The sequence below is a fragment of the Peromyscus leucopus genome, chromosome 7 (genome assembly GCF_004664715.2).
Source record: "Peromyscus leucopus breed LL Stock chromosome 7, UCI_PerLeu_2.1, whole genome shotgun sequence".
In the NCBI taxonomy this organism is placed as follows: Eukaryota; Metazoa; Chordata; class Mammalia; order Rodentia; family Cricetidae; genus Peromyscus; species Peromyscus leucopus.
The window spans coordinates 87,825,438-87,848,791 of record NC_051069.1 but is presented as its reverse complement, the minus strand read 5'-3'; the positions used below and the strand labels follow the sequence as shown (position 1 = coordinate 87,848,791).

Below are 23,354 nucleotides of genomic sequence, written 5' to 3'. Positions count from 1 at the left end.
GTAATTTTCATCTGTCTTTCCCAATGGCTAAGGATGTTACACACTTTTTCAAGTAGTCACTCACTATTTGTTTTTCTTTTGTGTTTACTGCTTAATATTTTAATACTGGTTATAAACTAGTTCAAAAATCTGGCTTTCTTAGCTATGAAAGCAAATGTATGTGGAAGGTACAAAAGATAGACTTAGAAAACACACAGATCCTCCACTCGGAGATACATGACTCTACTTGAGTGCCCTAATGTGCACGGATGGTATGTGAAAGCTAAAAGCAAAACAAACTTGTACCTTGCCTTATTTTTAAATATTCTTTTAAAAGAATATTTATTTTTATTTGATATGCGTGAGTGTTCGCTCGTATGTATGTATGTATGTATGTATGTATGTATGTATATATGTGTATCATGTGCATGCCTGATGCCCTTGGAGACCAGTAGGGTGTGACAGGTCCCCTGAAACTAGAGTTACAGTGGTCGTGAGCCACCATGTGGGTGCTGAGGGTCAAACTTGGGTTCTCTACAAGAGCAGTCGGTGCTCTCTCAGCTCTGAGCCGTTCTCTCCAGCACCATTATTTTTTATAGTCTTAGCCTATCACAAACACTGTCTAAGAACACCGTTAGTAACTATGCCTTCCACGATGTGACTATACCGTAAGTTCCTTAACCATTTCTTTAACATCGATGGTGTGTTTTCACGTTCCAACCCCCCTCCATATGGCCAGCTAAGGTTCCTAGGACTGCCTGGAGTTTCTCCCTGTGACCTACGGTCTGAGTCTCCCATAACTTACCTGCAGGCCCAGCTCATTGAATTACCCTCAGGTCTGGCGTCTGGGGCTCAGGCTCCCTCAATGTTCTCCCACCTCCTCGCTCCCACACTGATTTGCACCTTCCAGAGTGTCTGACTTTCCTCCAGACTGAATCTCTTCTAAGGCAAGGCTGCTGCTGCTCTTCTGTTCCCTCAGCTCCTGGCTCAGGGCTTCTCTTCCCCGTCCAGTTCCTCCCCAACTCCACACCCCTCTTGAATTCAGAACCTCGTTGTCTATATGTATTTGTTTTACACACACAGACACAGACGCAGACGCAGACATACACCCTAATGGGTTCAATTAGTGTTGCCCTTATTTGCATGTGTTTAAGGCTGATCCCTTAGGATTGGGGTCTCATTCTTGAGGAAAAAAAAGAAGAAAGAAAAGAAAAGAAAAAAAGAACAAAACAAAACTTGTTCTCCCTCCCTCGGCAGCCACTGGCTGCCTCTCTAGCTCTCTGTCTAGGGTTGGGCCTTTTCTTGTATCCATGTTGGCTCTTTGCAGGTCTTGTGCAGGCAGCCATATTACTGGCAGGCATGGGAGCAACATCCCTGTCCTGTCCAGAAGAAACTGTCATGGAGCAGGCCTTGTCCTCTGGCTCTTACAATGTTCCCTGAGCCTTAGGTGTGGGGTCATGGTATAGATATCCCATTTGGGGCTAGGCACCCATGGCCACTTATTCTCTACATAAGATCCATCTGGCTATGGATCTCTCTTGTTTTCTTTGTCTGCTGCAAAAAGAAGGTTCTTTGATGAGATGTGAGAGCCATGAAATCTAGTTAGTGCTGCCTGTATACACGATTGTAGGACCATTCACTGGAGCAGTGGTTCTCAACCCTCCTAATGCTGAGACCCTTAATACAGGGTCATGCTGTGTTGACCCCAACCATAAAATATTTTCATTGCTACTTCATAACTGTAATTTTGCTACTGTTATGAATCATAATGTAAATGTCTGTGTTTTCTAATGGTCTTAGGTGACCCCCGTGAAAGGGTCATTCAATGCCCCCCAGAGGGGTCACGACCCACAGGTTGAGAACTACTGCACTAGAGCATGTCAATACCCCTGAAGCAAACTAACTGTGCCTGATGCAGCAGCTTTCAACTTCCAATGGCTCCTCAGCTAGGGGTAGGATTCCTGACCCCCTTCCCCATCCATGCCAGCTTGGACCAGCTTGATCTTGTGCAGGTCTTGTTCAGGCCACCACAGGGGCTGTGCGCTTTGAGTGCACTGTTCCTGTCACGTTCAAGAGACACCGTGTGCAGCAGCTCTCGCCGCTGGACTCCTGCAATCCCTTTGCCCTTCTTCTGCGGTGTCCCCGAACCCTGGGGATAAGAGGGGATGAAGTGGATGACCATTTAAGGCTGAGCACTCCAGCAACACTCACTCTCTGCACTTGGACAGTTGTGGGTCTCTGTATTAACCGCTCCCCACTGCAAGAAGTTCCTCTGATGAGGGCTGAGAATTTTACTGAGCTATGGGTATAAGATAAGTACACAGAAGGCAGTTTGATACTGTGTCCATTTAAAACTTAAGGACATTTTAAAAGGACTTTCATCCACTTCATTGTTGCCTCATCAGCCTCAGTGACTATTATTTTGGGCCTTTATTAGTCTAATGAGCAAGAAAATAATATTTTTTAACCTCTAGGTATTATCAAACCTGTGTAGAGCATAGACCTTCCTAGCAACTCACACTATCACTGAGGTCTCCTAGGAAAGCGGCTCTGGGGCTGGGGGATGGCTCAGTAGGTCAAGTGCTTGCCATGTAAGCATAAGAACCTGAGCTCAGAGCCTCAGCACCCACGTAAAAACTGAGATTGGCAGCAGATATGGCTGTCCCCCCGGTGCTGGGGTGGAGCAGGTAGACCCCTGGAGCTTGCTGGGGAGTCAAATGGTGAACCTCAGATTGAGGGAGAAGCCTTGTCTCAAAAAATGAAGTGGGGGCTGGAGAGATGGCTCAGTGGTTAAGAGTGCTTACTGCTCTTGCAGAGGAGCCGGGTTCGGTGACCAGCACCCACAGGGCAGCTCCCAACCGTCTGCCACTCTAGTTCCAGGGGACTCAAGGCCTCTTCTGAGCTACACGGGTGCCAGCATGCACACTATGCACATTTATGCATTCAGGCACATACACATACACATAAATTAAATAAATACTAAAAAATCCACAAGCTTAAAGAGGTGGGGAAGACACCCAGTGTTAACCTCTGGTCCCCATACACATGCACACACACATAACATGTACACATCGCGTATGAGAAAACCTGCTTTGTGGACAGCTCTGAGCCCTAATCCTTAGCAAGCTGCTGGGCATCTCTCTGGTCATTGATGGCCACTATTGGAGTTCCAGCTGATCAATCTTTCTGTTGTTGGGCCTAGCTGGTTTAGACCAGTTTGCTAGCTGGGTGTGTTATTAAGATCCTGTGGATTACAGGATAGTGCCAGACAGGTTGGCAGGGCAATTATTTCTCTGAAAGCATGTTTAGCAGGGTAATTTAAAGCAGAAAGGGGCAATTTAAAAGTAGTTGTCAGCCAGGTGTGTCGCACACCTGTAATCTCAGGACTCAAGGGGGGCCGGGCAGGAGGGCAGAGAGTTTGAGTCCAGCCTGGACTTACTTAGTGAGCTCTGTCTCAAAACAAAAAGTTAAAATGGAAGTAGTTTTCATGGCTAAATATTTGCCTCCTAACAAAAAGGGGGAGGCTGTGCTGCCTGGTGAGAAAAATTAGTAAAAGAGGATTGCTTTCCTAGGAAAGCCACTGGATCAGCCCCTGGGGTGTGGCCTCTAGTCCCAGACGGGGCAGCCTGAGGGCCAGCCTTTGCAGGACATCTCTGTACAGCACCCAAAATGTGTGGGTCTCGTCTCATCTGAACATGAGATGGGGGTAGCTGCAGCATCAGCGTGTGTGTGTGTGTGTGTGTGTGTGTGTGTGTGTGTGTGTGTGTATACAGGAAAGTCCTTTAAGTGATGTCTCCTCCAGTGCCCTGCCTCCTCCCGAGAGGGTGCAAAGCTCCTGCAGTGTGTCTGGTGGGATCTAACTGTTACTCCGGGCTCTGTTTCCTCACTGCTTTGAACCCCATTGTTCCTAAAGGCTTTAGTAGGTAGATTTCAGACATCTCCACCTAACGATGGACACAGTGTCTTAGGTGGGCTCTGTCTGCTTGGGGATTTGACTTGAACCTCAGCTTGCTGACTCAGTTTCTCTCCTTGAGCTCCTGTTTCCTCTAGTCCCTGGCCAAACTGTTGTTGGTAAAAATACCAGCCTGTGGTCAGGCATAGGCTGCCAGGCTTGAGCACATGACATGAACTTGATTCCCAGGACCCATATGGTGCAAGGAGAGAACTGACTCCCTCAAATTGTTCTCTGACCTTCTGACTTCCGAATGCACCCCAGGAATGGTCCTGGTAGCTGGGCCATGCACCAGGCCTATTCTAGGGACACATTCTTGCCTGAGGCACATCAATGGGGATAATGCACACATTTCTTGGGGATGAAGCAGGCCAGCACCCTGGCCTGCTTAGAAGTAGGTTCACTTCCATATCCTTGGATCGGGTACATGATGGAGCAGGAATGAACAGGCTCACCCCTGTGAGAACCCAGAGCTGAAGATCAGGGCCAGAGCCTGCTCCTCTAAGCTCTTGGCCACACTTTCCATTAGTTCTTTCTGGTGGGGTATCCCACCTTTCATGTGGAGGGGCAGCCCCAGAGCCAAGCAAAATCACAGCATTAATGTTCCAGGGTTTACCTTCCAGCTCTTCCCGGAAGAACCTTATAAACGAACTGAGGCCCAGAGAAGCTCTTAGTGACAGCAGTGTCACCCAGGAGAGCTGGAGACCCAGGCAGTGACTAGGGAGCCATGGCCAGAGGCAGCAGAGGAGCTTCCTCCTTCTGGGGTCCAAGGAGACTCCCCCACAACCGCAGTCAGGAGAGCCACGCCTCCTCATTCTTTCCTGCCTTCCACCAAGATCAGAGCCATGGCAGGGGACTCTTGGTAAAGGTGCCGTGGTCTGCCTTCCGGAATCAGAATTCCTGAGGGCTCAGCAGAGACCCCCAGCTTAAGGAGATTCCCAGGAAATTTCCAGTTTTGATTTTATATAAATGTCTGAGAACATTTCCGGAATGATCCAGGAGACTCAGCTTCCTGGAGCCTTGGAGCAGAAGTTGGGTGACTTTAGGACTCTGTCCCGCGTTGAGCTGACATCTTCCTTTGCTGCTGCTCTCTGCTCCTCAGAAAGAAAAGACAAAATGGAGGCTCCCTTTGGGTCCTTTGCTGGGCCTCACTATGTGGCACCTCCATTGGGCAGGGTTTCCTACAGCCCTTGTGGCTGTGGGCTAGCCTGTCGGTGACTGTGTGTGTGTCTGGGGCACAGATCTCTCAGCCAATGGGCAGAGCCAGGAGCGCAACTACTAACTGTGTCTCCTCCTCTGAGAGAACTGTGTGCTCTCCCTCTCTATCCGCTCTCCCTTGTCAGTCAGCGGTATTCCTCAAAGTGGAGCTGCCAGGATATTCAGCTGGATCCTGGGTGGGACAGACAGGGACACACAGTCCAGGGACAGGCTTTCATAACTTCTGGTACCAGTCGCCACTTCTAGGGTACTTCCTCCAGGTCATAAAGGGTCCTGAGCACCCTGTAGGCACTATCCCATTTAGTCAAGCTAGGAATCACGAAAAGGGGCAGCATTGAACCCATTTCAGTTTTCATTGTTGGAAACTGAACTTAGGGATGTTACATAACTATAAAAGAAAGACAATTCATATTATCATCCCTCTGTGGTTTTAGGACTGTCCCGTGTTGAGACGCCATCTTCCTCTGCTGCTCTCTGTTCCTCAGTAAGAAAAGACAAAACAGAGGCTCAGATTGGGTCTCTTTGCCAGACCTCACTATATGGCTTTTACACACACACACACACACACACACAAGAAAAAAAGAAAAAGAAAAAGAAAAAAAAAACACACACACACACACACACACACACACACACACAGAGGAGAGACGAGAGAGAGAGTCAGGTAAGAATAAAAACTAAAATATCATCTCTCTAGACCTTATCCTGGTGCTTCAGCAAGCTCAGGGGAGATGCACATGAAACCCTTGCTGTGAAAAGGCCCAGGGGTGAGGGATGTTTTCCTGTGGGTTCTGCTGCCCCTAAACATGTCAAGAGAATGCCCAATGGCTCTTGAGCTTGGGCTGTGGCTCCCTGCTGTTTCCATGGTGACCGAAGTGCTCAGGCTGCTGGTGCTCCACTTCCTGGCTAGCCTGCCTTGGTCAGCTCTGCTGGCACCTTGGCATCAGCTGCCTGGGAAAGCCAGCTTTCCAACGGCTGATCCCAACTGGGTTCAAAAGATCGTTCATCTCAGGAACCCAGGCCTTCCCCAGATTCTGGATCGGCGCTGTTGACCAGGTTTAGAGCTAGGTCCCATCTTTAGTCTGAAGGTTTCCTGGCAGGGGAGAGCAGTCACAAAGAAATGGAACCAACCTGGACATCTAGCCTACCGACAGGTGATAGATAAGGAAAAAGTGGCGTATGTACACAATAGGATTTTACTCGGGTCTTAAGGAAAATGGAATTATTAGAATTGCAGGGACATGGGTGGAACTGGAAGGTGTTAAGCGAGGTGACCTAGTCTCGGGAAGACAAAAAGCACGTGCTGTCTCAGAGTGGATCCTGACAATCAATGTTTGTATTTATGCAAATGAAGGTTTGTGAGAGCAGGTGTAGACTGTGACAGGAGTCCATGAGCGGGAGCGGGAGGGTTAAGAAAGGGGAGGGGACATAAAAGGCACACATGATGTGAAAGTGAAGGCGACTCTGGGGTGAGCGAGCACAAGGGAGGGAAGGTTGTGGAGGAAGAGAAAGAAACAGCAAGGACAATTAAAAATACCATCAGAAACCTGTTTTTTAGAGGCTTTTTAAAATTACATTTCTATTTATTTACTTATTTGTGTGCTCCCTCCCCCTCCCCCCACCTCCATGTGTGAACTTGTGTGGAGGTCAGAAGATAACTTGGGAGCGTTGGTTCTCTCCTTCTACCATGAGCTTCAGGTTGAATTCAGATCATCAGGCTTAGTGGCAGGTGTCTTTACCCACTGAGCCATCCTGCCAGCTCCAAAGTTTATTTTACATAAGCTAATGAAAGAAAAACTTGAGGGGAAAAAAAAAGGTTGAGGGCTGGAGAGAGAGTACTGCAATTATGAGAAGTTACTGTTTATGCACGGCCCCTGAGCTCAGTTCCCAGCATCCATGTCTGGTGGCCCACAGCTACCTGTAACCCCAACTCTCTGCTGCCTCCTCAGACGCGACATCCATGTACACATATTCCACCTGCACACATACATCTACACAATTCGAAATCTTTCTTTTTAAATGTTGAGAATAGTATAGGAAAAATAGAGAGCCGAGCAATTTGGCAACTAAAGCAGACTTGAAGAGCAGCTGTCGTGTTAGCCAAAGTGGAGTTTAATGCAAGTCTGAAGGCAAGGAGCTGACACACGCTCGTAAAGGGCGATAATTAGATGTCGTCATGGACACAGTGATTGCACAATACAGAGCTGAAATCGAAGTCGGCAGCTGGCGTGAGGAAGTAGATGGACCAGCAGTGGGGTTGGAAATCCTAGTCTACCCCTCTGTGACAAGAGCCAGCCAAGCCAAAAGTAAACACCAGGCAAAACATTTTAGCAAGACATCATTCATAACAGTAACCCATGGAACAGTCAAAAAAATTAATCATGTTCCAGCCTACAGGGGAATTACCAATAGGTTCCGTCTTTGTTCATACTACAAAGAAATAATAGAAAACAGTGATAGGGAACTATAGAAATCTCAAATCTATATATTTATTTTTTATTAGATTTATTCATTTTATTTTACATGTGTTTTTTTATATGTACATTATGTGCGCCATCTGTGTGCTTGGTGCCCAGGGAGGTCAGAAGAGAGCATCAGATCCCCTGGGGGGAGTTAGGGATGGTTGTAAGCCACTGTGTGGGTGCTGGGAACTGAACCCACAATCTAGCTGAATCAATGAGCTCCAGGTTCAGTGAGAGACCCTGTCTTGAGATTGAGGAAGATGTCAGATGTTAGTCTCTGGCTTCTGCATGTATGTGCACACATATACCTTCTCTGGGACTTTCTCTCTCTCTCTCTCTCTCTCTCTCTCTCTCTCTCTCTCTCTCTCTCTTTCTCTCTCTCTCTCTCACACATACACACACACACACAGAAAAAGAGAGAAAAAATTTTTAGGCATCACTTTGAATCCCATGAATATAAGGCACAAGTAAAACATAACACCAAAAGGAGTTTATCCCAAGAGTTAGATGTTTTTTCTTTAATTTTTTAAATTTAATTATTTCTCCCTAAAAATTATAATTATAAAAATATTATAATAGTATAATTACATCCTTGTCCCTTTCCTTTTCCAACTCCAAACCCTCCCATGTACCTCTCCTGCCTTGCTTTCTTTCCAATTTACAGCCTCTTTTTCTTTAATTGTTGTTGTTTTGTGTGTTTGTGTGTGTGTGTGTGTGTGTGTGTGTGTGTGTGTGTGTAGAGATACATGTATATATATATTTCTAAACACATAAATACAACCTCTTAGTCTGTATAAATGTTTCTTGTATGTATATGTTTTCAGGGATAATCAGTTGACTGGATAATCAGTGGATGTGATCTTCCCTGGGGAAGACTATCTCCCCAGCTCCCAGCATTCCTTAGTTGCCTGTGGTTCTTTGGTAGGGTGGAGACATCATGGGCTTTCCTCTGTCCAATTTAGCATGTCTATGAGTTGTCCTTGTTCAGCTTGTGTTTAGATAGTCATGTTGGTGAGACTTGATGGGTGTAGCTTTTGCCATTCCAGGAGAGACAATCCCTAGGCAAACTCCCTGATCCTCTGGTTCTTACAGTCTCTCCCCTTCCTCTTCTGCAATGACCGCTGACTAAGTGCAGGAGTTGTTTTATAGATGTATCCACTGGGACTGGGCTCCACGACTCTACATTTTGACTGCTTGTGATTTCCCGTGATGGTCTCCATCTGCTGCAAAGAGAAGTTTCCTTGATGAAGGGTGAAGACTACACGTATCTGTGGGTATAAGGACAGATATTTAGAATGTAGTTAGGGATTATGCTGGTTTAGCCTAGTCTAGTCTAGTCTAGTTCAGTTTAGTTAAGTTGCAGGTTCTTCTCTAAGATCCATGACTTCATAGCTCCAGGTAGTTGATTGTGTTTCCAGTATCAGGCATGGTTCCCCACTTGTTGGGTGAGAGCTGGCTGTTTTAAAAGCACTGTCACTTAAACTGACTACAATCATGGAATAACCATGAAAGGTCATGATAATCTGAGTGGACATAAGAAGGTATTGAATATCATCCTAATGTTCTTGCAGAATGGAAGTGCATAGATTGGAGAGCTTCCCCAACTCTGACGCGTGCTGACCTGAGATCAACAGTAAAATGTGTTTTTTTTTTTTTTTTTTTTTTTTTTTTTTTTTTTTTTTTTTTTGGTTTTTTCGAGACAGGGTTTCTCTGTGTAGCTTTGCGCCTTTCCTGGAGCTCACTTGGTAGCCCAGGCTGGCCTCGAACTCACAGAGATCCGCCTGGCTCTGCCTCCGAGTGCTGGGATCAAAGGCGTGCGCCACCAACGCCCGGCGTAAAATGTGTTTTATAAAAAAGACCCCAGAAGCTTCCCCTGAAGGCCAAAGCCAAGGCAAAGATGCTCCATTTCTCCACCGATGCTTATCAACACAGGCCCTGGCTGATTAGGCAAAGTACAGGGAATATACAAAGACAAGGACAGCGAGGAAGAAAGATAAAGAATGCTACTGGAGATGGTAAATATATGTCAGTGACCCAGGAGAAAGCCTGATGTGGTGTTTATCTGTATGCCTGGCCCGGGAGGGTGGACACAGGACACGGAGGGTCAGGAATTGACAGCCAGCCTTAGCCATGTAGCAAGTTTGGGGCTTCATGAGGCCCTGGAGAGAGAGAGAGAGAGAGAGAGAGAGAGAGAGAGAGAGAGAGAGAGAGAGAGAGAGAGAGAGAGAGAAAGAAAGAGAACACAAATAACCTAGGAAAATAACCTAGGAATATCAAGGAACAATTAGAATTATTCAAAATTGTCAGCAAAGTCTCTCAGAAACACTTTTTAAACTGCAAAACCCACACAGTTAGCTGATAAAGTATATAGAATTTTATAGAAAAGGTTTTATGATCCTAAACAGGAATGTGATAAACGGTGTGTGAACTCTCGTGGCACAGTGTCAGTGTCCCTGTGGAGAGCAAGGATCCGAAGTGGTTTGATGTAGACGCCCCCGAAGCCCTGTGGCAAAAGTTTGGTCTCCATAGGGGTGTGGGTGGAAGGTGATGAAGCCTGTAAATTGAGGAGGCTTAGTGGAAGGGAGCTAGTACAGCACGTTACCGGTGTCCTCAAATGGGGTGCTGGGACTCCATGAGGCGGATGTCTCAGGTGTTTTTATCACAGTCACGCAGCGCTGACTAACAATGCATTACCAATATCTACATAAGTCCGGAAGATAAAAGCAATCGGGGATCATCACTTTGCCGTAGGTCATTTTGAAAAGACATAGTAACTGAAAGTGTGAACAGGCAAACAAGCGAATGGGGCTGAAGCTTGACTAGAAACACACTCCAGGGTGCATAGATAGAAAGGGTGTGTGTGTGTGTGTGTGTGTGTGTGTGTGTGTGGTGTGTGTGAGTGTGTGTGTGTGTGTAGTTGCTGTATGGTCGTGGAAGATTGCCTTAGGGGAAGCAGGACAGAGAAACATAGAATGATATCCTTATCTTACCCTATTAAAAAAATTTCCAAGGAGAGTTAAAGATCTAGATCTCTGTAAGCCACAGATAAAAACAGGATAATAGCTTTGAGAATTTGGCATGGGTAGAGACTTCTTCAGAAAGATGGGGAAAGAGGTTGGCTGGCTTTTCCACATCAGAGCTTGCTAGTGTCAGACTTCTGTCTTTTGTTCACTGGGCACAGAGTATCGGCTCCTGTGTGTCGGCTCTCCAGGGTCAATTCAGGCTGAGGAGTCTTCCGGGAGCATGGACACCATGGTGGTCTTGTTTTCTTAGACTGAATTGCTGTCCTTGGTGGGGGTTCAAACCATTGGTGGAGAAGCCTCTTGGTAGAGAGCCTCAAAGGCAGGTTTGGTAAGCTGTGAGAGACCATGGCAACTTCATTTTGCTGCTCCCACTCTTTCAGGATGGGTGTGGGTCACCTTAACACAAAGCGTGGGCTGTGCATTGATATCTCACAGCCAGCCCTGACTGCTCCAGAATCACCCCAGGAACTTGTTAAAAATAAGTCAGAGGGCCCCACCCCAACACACTCTGATTCAGGAGGTGCCAGCCTTAGGAATCGACATCTGACCAGCTCCCACGGGTGGCCAGCGTTGGACCTGCCAAACTGGATCGGCCTCCAGGGTCCAGAGGCAGAACAGCTCAGCTCCCAAGGATGGAGACCCACCTGGGCCGGGAATGTGGAAGGATTCACACCCAGAGTGTGCCAGAGCAGGAAGTACAGTAGCTTGGGATGGAGAGGGAATGGTCCAGCAAAGAAGTCGTGCCAGTAAGGACCCGACTGAAGCTGAACTTTCCTGGTCCCTTTCTCCTGTCTCAGTCCTGACCCCATGCCCAGGTGGTCTGTTCTCACCTGTTTCCTTCATCAGCCTGAGCCTGGAGAGCAAGAAGCTTACCTTCATGCCTGCATGCATTCATTCAGTGTTCTTCCATGTCATTCCATTCCATGTTTATTAGACATTCCTATGCTAGGGGCAGGCTGCTGGCAGGGAGCCATACATTTCCAGGCTGCTAAGGAGAGGAGAGGAGACTAATGGGCTGTCATAAAGTGCACTGAGTTCTACACTGGAGAACCATCAGACACCCAAGAGGGACATCTGTCCTCTACCTTGGTAACCCAGAAATGAGAAACAACAGCAGTCCAAGAGAACAGGGATGGGTGAGGGGGGCTGTTTGACACCCCGGGAACCGGCATGTGCAGGACCGTTGTGGGAAGGTGGGTGGTTGGACTGAGAGGTGCAGGGGATACCATGAGGGTTGAGGCAAATCATATGGATGTTAGCCTGCAGCCTGGAACCCCCTAGCCCCGCTGCCCCCTCGGCTCACCAGGAACGGCCCTCTATCCCAGCTGCCCCCTCGGCTCACCAGAAGCAGGAAAAATGGCTGGGACCTAGAGGAACATAGGTAGCTGTGTGACAAGACCTGAGGGTCCTCTTTCCTGGAGAGAGGGAGGCTTGGGTGGGACTCCTGAGAGTAAGGACAGGAGAGAGGACAGGGATTTCGTGACAGCCACCCCCCAGTGGCCATCGAAAATGGCACCCTGTTAAAAGTGGCTGTCACTGAGTGGTGGCATTTTCAGATAAAATTCTGAATTTCTCTTTACTTAGCTAAGTTCTTCATCTCTCTTTGTTGTTGTTGTTGTTGTTGGTTGTTTTTAACATAAAGTTTATCACTTACCTCCTCGAAATGAATAAATGAAATTTGTACGGTGCAAACCTGCTTACTAACCCCGGGGAGTTGGGGATGTCCAGTGCATGTGCAAAGCAGCAGCCTCCAGAGCTCCACATAGCTGGACTGGAGACCAAGGGAAGAGAAGCAGCTGTGGGCTGGGGGTGGGGGTGTCTTCCTCCTAGAAAGCACCGTGGAGCTGGCTTCTCCTGTGAAATCAAAGCAGGGCTAGGAGAGTAAACGTGGATGACTAGGCAGGGCCAGGTGTGCAGTGGATGCTGAGGGCACCCTGGTGACCTACCCAGAAGCCAGGGATGGGGACTCACTGAGCCACCTTCCAGGCAGCAGGACCAAGCTTGCCAAGCCTTTTGCTGGGGGCACGTGGCTCCTGCCTTAATTCCCTCTGGGGTTTCTCTTTTCTAGATACACTTCCCAGATGTGGAGCGTGTGGAGTGGGCCAATAAGGTAAGGCCGTGGGTGGGCGGGAAGGGCTGGGTTCATTGAGGGCCTGGGCGTCCTCATCTGCAGCCCATTTGCTACTCAACATGGGAGTCCCCGAGCAACCCCGACGGGAGTGTTGTGCAGACCCAAACCTCAGTCTGTACTTCCCTTGCCAGGGATGGGCAGAGATGCCCCTCCACTGCAAAGCATGAGTGACACATTCCTGCATTGGTTCACTCACAGAGGAGTTTTCTTAAAGGTTTTTTTCTTTAAATAAGCTTTAAATTAATATCTGGATTGAGGAGGAAAGTTTTTTTTTTTTTTAAGTACAGAGAAAATTTATAGAGAAAAGAACAACCCTATTTTCTTCTCAAGATTATTTTATGAGGAAAGGAAGACACTAATTAGACACAGCATCTGGATTCCATGTGGCTCCCAGTGCAGCTACAAAACCACTGCTGTGCAACCTCGGGCAATTTGCCCAACATCTCTGAGCCAGTTTCCTTATCTGTAAAATGGGAGTGGTTATGATTTCTGCCCAAGCCCATGGTGAGTATGGGTTCAATGATGTCACTGTTGTGACTAGAGGAAGATCATCTAAGGGAATCCCCCTTGTGCTGGCTAGCTGCTCCGTGTCCTGCCTTCTGACCCTTCTGCATCAGGAACCCTGACTTTCCAGATGAGAAGCCTGGGTCCCACCCTCCTGGCCTGATCTGTGAGGGGTCCCCTGCAGCCTGCACCCGTAGGCTCCTGACTCAGACTTAAGCCTGGGAGGAGACTCGATCCACAGCAGAACGCACTTAGGTCAGGTGTTGGCATTCCTGACAGCTGTTAATCCACGGTTGATATTTTCACATTCCTGGAAATGTCATTACCAAATGCATCAAAGACTGCCCCAGCCTCCAGGTAGAATTTAGAGGAAACAGCACACTGCTTGAAGAGTGACCCGGGTCCTGGGGTGAAGAGCTGGGTACCAGGCCTTGGGGACACACTCCACAGAGCCCTTCCTGTATGCGCCAGCCAGGCCCCTGCAGAGCCTGAACCTTCACTGAGTGCCGCGTGGCCATGGAGGCAGCTGTTAGGGTGAGGACGGAGGCAGCTGTGGAGGTGAACTGCACATGAGGGTGATGCCACAAGCATCGGAGAACACAGGAAGATGGTGTGGGAGAGGCCTCCGAGAAAGGATGAGCCCTGGGTCCCATATACCTTCAGGCTCTACCATGGTTATGGGGAGGAGCAGAGTGGAGGGGGGGCACCTTTATACTGAAGCCCACAGCCCCCGCTTCTGCTGTCACTTGCCCCTGCCGCAATGGGAAGTGGCCGTTTCTGGTAAAAAGGAAACTCTAATAGTCCAGAGGTCAGTTAAAAACATTGTGCCTTGCCAGTGAGGTAGCCTGCCCATCCCCATAACACACATGGTAGGTAGGGGAGAACAGACTCCTGCAATTGTCCTCTCACCTCCACATGAGCGTTATAAGTGCAAGCACGCATGCGTGCTCACAAATACATATCACACACGATATAAAAAAATAAAAATATTGTGCCAGTATCATTTTGGCAAAATTTGATCGTTGTATAGTCGTGTCTGCACAACATCATTTTTTGCCAATAATGAACCAAAATACTACAGTGGTCCCATGGATTGTAACTGGAGCTGAACATTTCCAGTTGAGAGTTTCAGCCACGTCTTCTCTAGGCTTGGTTCTGTTTACAAACACCGCCTACTGTGTCATAGTTGCCTGCAATGTTCACTACAGTAACTCGTTGGGCAGGTTTGTAGCCTAGGAGCCACAGGCTGTACCAATCAACTGGGTGTGTAGTAGGCTAGACCATCTGGGTTTGTGTAAGTACACTTGATATTTGCATAAGGACTAGAGCATGGGTACATAAGGCCCTGGCATCATGAGGAACTTGGTCCCACACATGACTTTCAGACCAGCCCTATGAGTCATCCTGGTGCAGAAATGGACCAAAGTCTGCCTCTTCTGGCTTGTAGAAATTATACCCACAGGAAACAATTTATCAATCTCTTCTCTTGTCATTTTTTCTTAAAATGTTAGCATCTGTTACTGTATATAAGGTGCAATGCAGAGCAAGGGTGTATTTAGGGCTTTGTATTACTGACTTAAACGGAAGTCCATTTCCGTGTTAGGCTGTAAAATATGCCTAAACCTCTGCCTGGTGGTGGGATTTGCTGCTGTCCTGAGTGTTTGCAGAATGGATTGATGGGTAGGTGGGAGGCTGGAGAGCAGGCAACGGGAAGACTGTGAACTCCACCCATGGGACCAGGTGCAGAGGATCTGCAGTCTGGGCCCCAGACCTGACCTCCACGGGCCTCTGTCCCTACGTGCAGATCATCACGCAGATCTGGCCCTACCTGAGCATGATCATGGAGAACAAGATCCGGGAGAAGCTAGAGCCCAAGATCCGAGAGAAGAGTGTCCACCTCAGGACCTTCACCTTCACCAAGCTCTACTTTGGACAGAAGGTTGGTGCTGCTTCAGTGAGGTCGGCCTGGAGTTGCTGGGCAGTCTTCTCTCTGTCCTCTCTTCCTGGTTCCTCCCACCCAGGACAGTCACTTGATTCTGAGGATCCCACTGGGCCTCAGAGAGCTTTAGCCCCTGCCTGGGTTTCCCAGCTTGTCCGCCCCAGTGCACAGCTCTTGCCTCCTGTCCTCCTACCCAGCTTTCCAGGGTCCAAGGAACCAGGGCCAGAGAGCAGAAAGAAGCTGAGGGAAATAGTTCCTCTTTTTCTAGAAATTTTAGAAACATGCATGGAGGGAGCCAGATGGATAGAAAGATGAATAAGTTGTAACTGCTAACCCCAAGTGTCACCTGTGATCTCTGCCTAGGGGTTTTTGACAGTGCCACACACAATGGCAGTTCAGGGTATTAGGAGCTCACACTAGTTCTATGGAGACCACAGGCATCCTGAAAGATGTCTATCTGAATTGCTTTTGAAGAACTTGGCAGGCAGAGCAGAGGGATTTCACACTGTTGAGCTTAGAGCAGAGCCTACGTCACCAGGCCACTCCTTGGGCACTGACCCCGGGAGGTTGACCAGATGTCCTAGCCCTGCAGGTGCCTGGCCTTACTCCCCATCCCACCCTTTCAAGGCCTTCTGTTCTTGGCCTTGCCCCTCTGCTCTCTGTTCCTCATCCTCTCATTTCCCCTCCCTCCACTGACTGACTGACTGTGGAGTTCTCCCAGGACCTTCACAGGCTCAGGCATGCCCTCTTCTGTCACATATGCCAATGTCTTTAGCATTCTCTATGCCACAGCGCCCTTGGGTCAGTGACCTACCCTGTCTAAGCTCCAGTTTCCTACCATGTAAAAGGAAGGGACCCATTTCTAAGGGCTGCTGTGAGGCATGAACAACAGACCAGACCTCAGGTGGCCTCTGCAACTGTGTGAACAATGTCCCACATGTGAAAGCCATGTTCTGGTCTAGTGCCCTTGTCCAACTGTGAGCCTGAACCAGGTCTATCCTGCCTGGCATATAGTGGGCACCATAATACCTGTCCCTGAAGATGAGGTATTGGTGTAGCTGAACATTCATAGGTGCCAGGCAATCCTCCACTCCCAGCAGTCCCTGAGCATAGCACCCCTCCCCCAACCCACACTTCCAGTGATGCAGGGCAGAGCCAGGCTGTGTATGCCCTTTCCAGCTTTTACAATTCTAGAAACTCCAATAATAATAATAATAATAATAATAATAATAATAATAATGTAAAATTAAAAGTTGCCTAACACATGGAAGGTCTTGGGTTCAATTCTGGTACCACAAAAAGTCTAAAATACCAAATGAACATTAATTAGATGTGAGAAAACAAATCAAAGGTGCAGAAAAAAACATTATGCTTTTAATGAACTCCATACTCTGAGAATCTATTCAAAGGTTGGTATATGTGTATGTGCACCACACACGTGCCAAAGGCCTCCTGGGGGAACAAGCAGAGGGCAGCAGACCCCTGGAACTGGAGTTACATGTGGTTGTGAGCCACTGTGTAGGTTCTGAAAACCAAACCCTGGTCTTCTCCAAGAGCAGCAAGTTCTCTTAACCACTGAGCCACCTTTCCAGCCCCAATAATACATTTTAAAACGCCGCTTTCTGTAGAGTAAATAGAAAATTTAATGGAATCCTCCTTGTGGAACTGGTTGAATTTTTTTTCCAATAACTTATTGTGAAAATTTTCAAACTTATAAAATGTTTAATGAATTATTCAATGAGCATTGCAGATCTGTTATGTAAACTGTACAGATGTTGATATCTTGCTGTGTTTGATTTATTATATATCCATGCATCTGTCTCTATATCCATCTTTCTCTAAAATGCACTCCAAACTACATAGCAGATGTCAGTGAACTTTTCATCTCAGCATTCTGACATACATATTACTAATTCAGGTGCAAATGAAATTTAGTTTTTACTCTTGATTAGTCCTAACCAGAGTACCCAAGAAAACAGTGAGCAGAGGGGAGATGAAACAGAAGGGATGGGATCCCTGAACCAGTGACCCTGCCTTCACCATGTGGGGTCAGCTCCTCCTCATCTGCCACACTCCCGTTAAACTCTCTTTAGGAGACCTTGCTACTCCCCACCCCTCCCCCCACAGGAGTGGCTGTTCCTTGTTTGACTCCTCCCATTCCACTATCGTGGGGCTAGGCTGTGGGCATCTGAGGCCAAGCTAGGTCTCCATTGCCCCATGTCTTCTCCAGGCTAAGGCCCCATAGAGTAGATACTGGTAAATAGCCGTGACGGGAAGGGAAAGCCAGAAGGGGACCCACGGCCCTTCTGTCCTCTTCCACAGTGCCCCAAGGTGAACGGCGTCAAGGCACACACGGACAAATGCAACCGGAGGAAAGTGACCCTGGACCTGCAGATCTGGTGAGTCCTGGTGTCTTGGGGACAGGCAGGGCACCTCTAGACAGCAGCTTGAAGAGGGAGTGGCTTGTGTACGTACTGATTTGGGGTATGAAAGCCTTCCTAGGCCACGGCACCTCTGTGCTGAGACCCAGGTCTTGGTGAAAAGGTGGGGTACAGAAAAGTGGATGGGGGATGACTGGCCCCAAGTAGTCAGCCCTGGCTCTCTCTTCAGCCTGAGCCTGGCATCTCGCAAGCCACAGCTGGGCCACTTGCAAGGGCAACGCAGCCTCTGGAGAGGAGGTGGCTAGAGGGAGCCGGGGTGATGCCAGGAGGCAGGAACTCATGGCGAGACCAGGGAGCTTTGAGCACAGAGCTGAGAGGCCGTCTGGAGAGCTGGCCCTGGCACGTCAGGAAAACGAGAGGGTGAGCTCTGAGTGGCCGTTCCCTGGGCTGCGCACTGCACTGGGCGTGGGCATGCCTTTCCAGTGAGGCTCCTGACGGGCTTGGGCCAGGAAGGGAGATTTAAGCAGTAAGTCTCTCCAGAGGTGCTGGGGCGCTGGCAGTACATTAGAGGACAGGACTAGCCCCTGTGGTTGTCATTCCTTCCCAGAGCCTCACATTCCTTGGCCAGAAACAGATCTCCATTGTGTTGGGTTGGTGGCGGACCACAAAGTGCCCCTGGCCCCAGACACTCTGTCACAAGACCCTCACATGAATAGTTCAGCCTCTCAGGTGGTGCTTGGCACCCCGGCCACGCTGTTCTGCCTCTCCATGCTGACCAAGCAGTTCTGTGGTCTGTGACAACAGGCTTATATGCCTATGCATGCAGGTGTGTGACAATCACCTCCCCTCAGCTTCCTTCAGACTTGTGGCAGTCTCTTGACCTTTCCCTCAAAGGCACCCATCCTGGGCTCCTTAGTGCCCATCACCTGCCAGGGGCCACCAGCTGGTCCTGTCTCCAAGGCTTTACCACCTACCTCCACCTTCAACAACAACTAGGGGCAGGATGAATCTGGGGGCGCTGTGCATGTGTCCGCTTGGTCAGGAATCCAGAAGTGGTAGAGGAACAGTATGTTTACCAGAAATCCAGCCTTTTCATCCACGGGTGCCCTGGGGCTAGGTGGTGCCACAAAACACTGCTTTCCTAGACAGAAGTAGGGATATGCCTAAGAGGATATCCAGCTGCAGGAGTCTGGGAGGGACCAAGAAAACCTGAGGCTATGGGAAAAGTGACATGCTGAGTGATAACCGAGACTTGATGGCCAGCAACGAGGGCTGAGGCTGTGCATCACTGGGCAAGTTTCCTGCCTGCTCTGAGCAGCAGAACCAACCGCCCGCCCCCTTTGCTCTTCCTTCACCCTCCCTGTTTTAGCTACATTGGGGACTGTGAGATCAGCGTGGAGCTTCAGAAGATCCGCGCAGGTGTGAACGGCATCCAGGTGAGTGAGGACACCATGACTGCTACTCCAGTCCCCGCAGTGGGCTCAGGGAAGTGGAATCAGCTCACACCGGAACCCGCAGGGAAGGACACAATGGTACCAGACGTGGGCTGGTGACATGGGACCAGCTGTGAGGTCACATAGCAAGTGGTGCTGGGCTTCACTAACCCGCTGGGCCTTGGGCTCTAGAGCTACCCGTATGTCCAGTCTCCAAAGGTTTTGTCTGCCTGGGAAGGTGAGGGGGAACCATAGCTGAGACCCTGGCAGGCCTGAGAGGTGGAAATACCCCTCTCCAGAAGCTGTGTGCAGACTTGGAAGGCACTTCTGGGTCCCAGCCACCCCAGCTGCCCACACACCACAGTGCAGTTAGTTCCTGGCCTTTGGTGGCCAGCAGTGAGGTCATAGCTGTGTTCGGGCCTCTGGACATGGACTGTGGTCCCTTCAGTGATAGCAAGTGACCTAGGCAGGTAGTCCTGACAGTGAGGGAAGGTAGCATGAGTGATAATGAAGCCCCCAAAGGACTGAGCTGAGTGGCAGGCATGAAAAGATGTTCGGTCCTTCACAGCTCTCTGTGCTTACCAGTTGCAGGGCACCCTGCGTATCATCCTGGAGCCCCTGCTGGTGGACAAGCCCTTTGTGGGAGCTGTGACCATATTCTTCCTTCAAAAGCCGGTGAGTTCAAAACCTGGGGATGGCCGGGTGCTCTCCGTGGGCAGACACTGGATCTCACATATTGGGATTTACCCTGAGAATGGACATGGCTTCAACCCACCACAGCTGGACTCCTATGGCCCAAACCTAATTTGGTCCTTAAGGCAACCCAAGGAGTTAGACTGAGCTCTGCCCATGATGAGGAAACTGAGCTGAAAGAGGGTCACAAGGCCTCAGAAATGGAGCTGAGACAAACCTGGGCGCTTGAGGCGAGGCCAGCCTGGCCAGGTGGCACAGCCCCCTTCTAGGGTGGGCCTGGCATGAAGCAGCAGGCCTGAGCAGCCTAAACTAAGGCCTGGAGCCTTGTTCTGGTTGCATCCTGCTGTTGTGTTCAAACACTGACCAGAAGAACTTAGGGGAGGAATGGGTTTATTTCAGCATACAGGTAACAGTCTGTCAACGAGGGGAGTCGGGGCAGGAATTCAAGCAGAGATCTACAGCAGAAACCATGGAGGAAAGCTGCTTGCTAGCTCACTTAGTCTCATGCTTATCTAGCTTTCTTATACAGCAGGGCCAAGGGAATAGTGTCACCCACAGTGGGCTGGACCCTCTTATATCAATTAACAATCAAGATACCCCCTACAACGAGTATGGTCGGGGAAATCCCTCAATTGAGGCTTCTCAGGTAGCTCTAAGCTGTGTCAAGTTGACAAAGCTACCCAGGACACTCTGCCATGCCCCAGGGCAGGTTTGGCAGGCTGAGAGACATCCTCTCTACCTCAACCCTGCAGCAAGGGCACCCCAGCATGCAGGGTCTCCCTTTGGGCAGTATGAGGAGTCTGAAAAAGGTGTCAGCCCTGGGTTCCCAGCTCCTTGAGCCAAGCAGCCTCCCTCTGCCCTCTGCAGCACCTGCAGATCAACTGGACAGGCTTGACCAACCTGCTGGACATGCCAGGTATCAAGTAAGTGCCTGGGTGCGTGGAGGAGGGTGGGGGCGTTCCCTGGAGTCCTAATAGTGCTGTGAGCTGCACAGAGGCTACATCCCCTCCACCCTGCATAAGAAGCTGGAAAGGGGGCAAGTACCAGGGCGTGTGTGTGTGTGTGTGTGTGTGTGTGTGTGTGTGTGTGTGTGTGTGTTCGTTCATGAGTGGTTGGAGAAAGCTAACCTGTGGACAGGTGTATACACTCCTGCTAAGAGCTTTGCTCAGTGCTAGACTGAGGAGCTGGCCTTCTTTGTCTTGAGGTTCCCAGAGCACACGCACATATGTGTGGTAGAATCATACTGTGTGTGGAACACAGGTGAGTGTCTTCACTCTCCACCCTTCCCCACTCCAGTGTAGTGAGAAGCCCAGGGGGCCCCTGTGACCATGGCTGACATGCACAGAGATGGGAAGGGGCATTTTCCCAGCAGAGGCCAGCAAGAAAGGGCAGGACTAGGGGAGATCCCAGCTCCCCAGGCCAGGTGCAGGCAGCCCTCAGATACCAGGCATCCCTCAAGGAGCAGAGGAGGGTGCCAGTGTCATTGGATTTTCCTTCCCAGGAGGCAGGGTCAGCTGGACTGGTCAAGAAGGCTATCAGCTCTCTCTCCAGGCCTCAAGGAGGGCCACACATATGCTCACTGGGGATGTCCCCTCTGACACATGCATACAATGAAGTCTATCCATCATCCGCTTCCTCCTCTAACTCTCCCCGGCCCCCCCAACACTTCATGTCCTCTTTTTATTTGTATTTTAAATAACCCATGAAGTCCAATTAATGCTGACTATATGTGCATGATTGTGGATCCATCTACTGAAACATGGAAAAATCTACCAGTGGCCACACCCTCAAGAATGGGTCTCCCTCTACCAGCAGCTGTCCATTGCCAGTAGATTCTCAGTTATTGGTGAGACCTGGAGAGCTCCTCCCCTTTAGGCTCACATTTTGTCTGCTTTGATCTTGTGTATGTCTTGTGCAGGTAACCACAGCTACTCTGAGTTCATGAGCATGATTGCCATGTCTTGTCCAGGGGTCGGCATTTAACTTGCCCCATCCGCTGGCTCTTACAGTCTTTCCCCCTCCTCCTCCATGGTGGTCCCTGAACTTTGGCAATGGGGTTGATAAAGATGTCCCATTGAAGCAGTCATGCACTGTTATTCAAAGAAGACTTTCCGCACACCTACTGTGTGCTAGTCCTGTTCTGTGTACTGTCCTCTTGTGGGGGAAGGTGAGTCAAGGAATAGAGAATGTTGCCAGGGTCAAGGAAGAGAAAGGCTTCGGTGGCCAGCTGTTAGGTCTTGTTTCCTGTGGCCTCAGCGCTGTTCTCAGTACTGTACCCATCACTCTCTTCACATCGCCTGCAGGTGCGGGTTAGCAGCCCTGTGTCAGGACGATGAGGTCAAGGGATGGGGATACCCATATGAGGCAGGGAATCAGGGAGTATGAATGGGAATCTTGACCTAGGCTCTGGGATCTGTTCTTAAAGTGCTCTGTGTTGCCTGGGAACAAAGCAGGGCCTTTTTTTTTGCGGGGGGGGGGGGGGGAGTTCAATCAGGATGCTGCTCCTTGGGTCACTATGTCTACGTCTTGGAATGTATATCTGCTTTGTGCCAAGCAGCTGGTCAGGAAGAGATCAGCGTTGCCTCTGGTGGAGCCTTCTGCCAAGCTAGACCCTCAGTGCCAGCACTGAGGGTGGGTACAGGGGCAGGTGGCATGGGGAAGCAATGTCACCCTCCATAGCCAGCCGTGCCCGATGTTTCAGTGAGGTATCAGACAGCCTGCTGGAAGACCTCATCGCTGCCCACCTGGTGCTGCCCAACCGTGTGACTGTGCCTGTGAAGAAGGGGCTGGATGTAACCAACCTGCGCTTCCCTCTGCCCTGTGTGAGTACTGGGGGCTGGCTCCAGAGCATCGGGCCACTGAGGAGGGATGCTGGCCAGGGCTGGGTTCTGAACGGTGCTCATTGGTGGCAATCCTCATGCTCTCTTTTGAGGCCATGGCAACCCATTTCACAGGGTGCCACAGAGGCTGGGAAGGGTGGGAAGGGGCAGCACCCATGTAGTTTTCCTATGTCCCTGTCCCCGGTGTAGCTTACAGTGGGAACTGTGGGTAAGCACTCCATGACACCTGAAGTCCCCTTCCTCTCTCAGGAAGGCTCCCTTGACTCTGTTCAGTGTGGAAAGGACCTTGGGATCTACAGAGAAGGAAGGTTCTTGGTTGAACCAGGATGGGAATTCTTTGGGTTCTGAGCCCATTTTCCCCAGCTTCCTGGGGTCCATCCACGAAGCCCCTGGAGATTGCCCTGTGGCTGCCCTACAAAAAGTAGCACTGGCTAAGGGGCTGCAGTTAGGGGGTCCTAGAAGAGGAAAACATCTCCATTTCACCCTCTGCCAGGTGAAAAGCCTCAGACCTTCTGCTCATCCTCGGCTGGACATATACTGTAGTGCACATGCAAAGTTCGGGGACATGGGGTGTCTTCCCATGGCAGCTCACTGGCTTTCATCCACACTGCATATGCAGCAGCCCCGTAACAATGTAAACACCGTCTCACCCATGTAAGAATTCCTAAAAACATGTCATTCACAAAATGTGAATATTCTACTAGGCATAGCCTGACAATTTGCCACATTTAGAATTCTTTGGGGATAGCTTCTGTGTGTTTCTGGTAACTGGTCATGAATATGTACATCTATTTCATTC

The 23,354-nt window shown here is 49.5% G+C and overlaps 1 protein-coding gene across 2 annotated transcripts in view; it reads left to right on the top strand.

The window, feature by feature from the left end:
- Esyt3 (extended synaptotagmin 3) overlaps positions 1–23,354 on the top strand; it is a 50,101-nt gene that overhangs the window by 7,085 nt on the left and 19,662 nt on the right. For both annotated transcript variants that reach the window (XM_028869980.2, XM_037207867.1), the window contains exons 2-8: positions 12,703–12,744; positions 15,074–15,208; positions 17,531–17,607; positions 18,959–19,025; positions 19,608–19,697; positions 20,583–20,638; positions 22,417–22,537. In XM_028869980.2, coding sequence (XP_028725813.1) covers positions 12,703–12,744; positions 15,074–15,208; positions 17,531–17,607; positions 18,959–19,025; positions 19,608–19,697; positions 20,583–20,638; positions 22,417–22,537 — 588 coding nt within the window. The remainder of the gene's footprint in view (positions 1–12,702; positions 12,745–15,073; positions 15,209–17,530; positions 17,608–18,958; positions 19,026–19,607; positions 19,698–20,582; positions 20,639–22,416; positions 22,538–23,354) is intronic.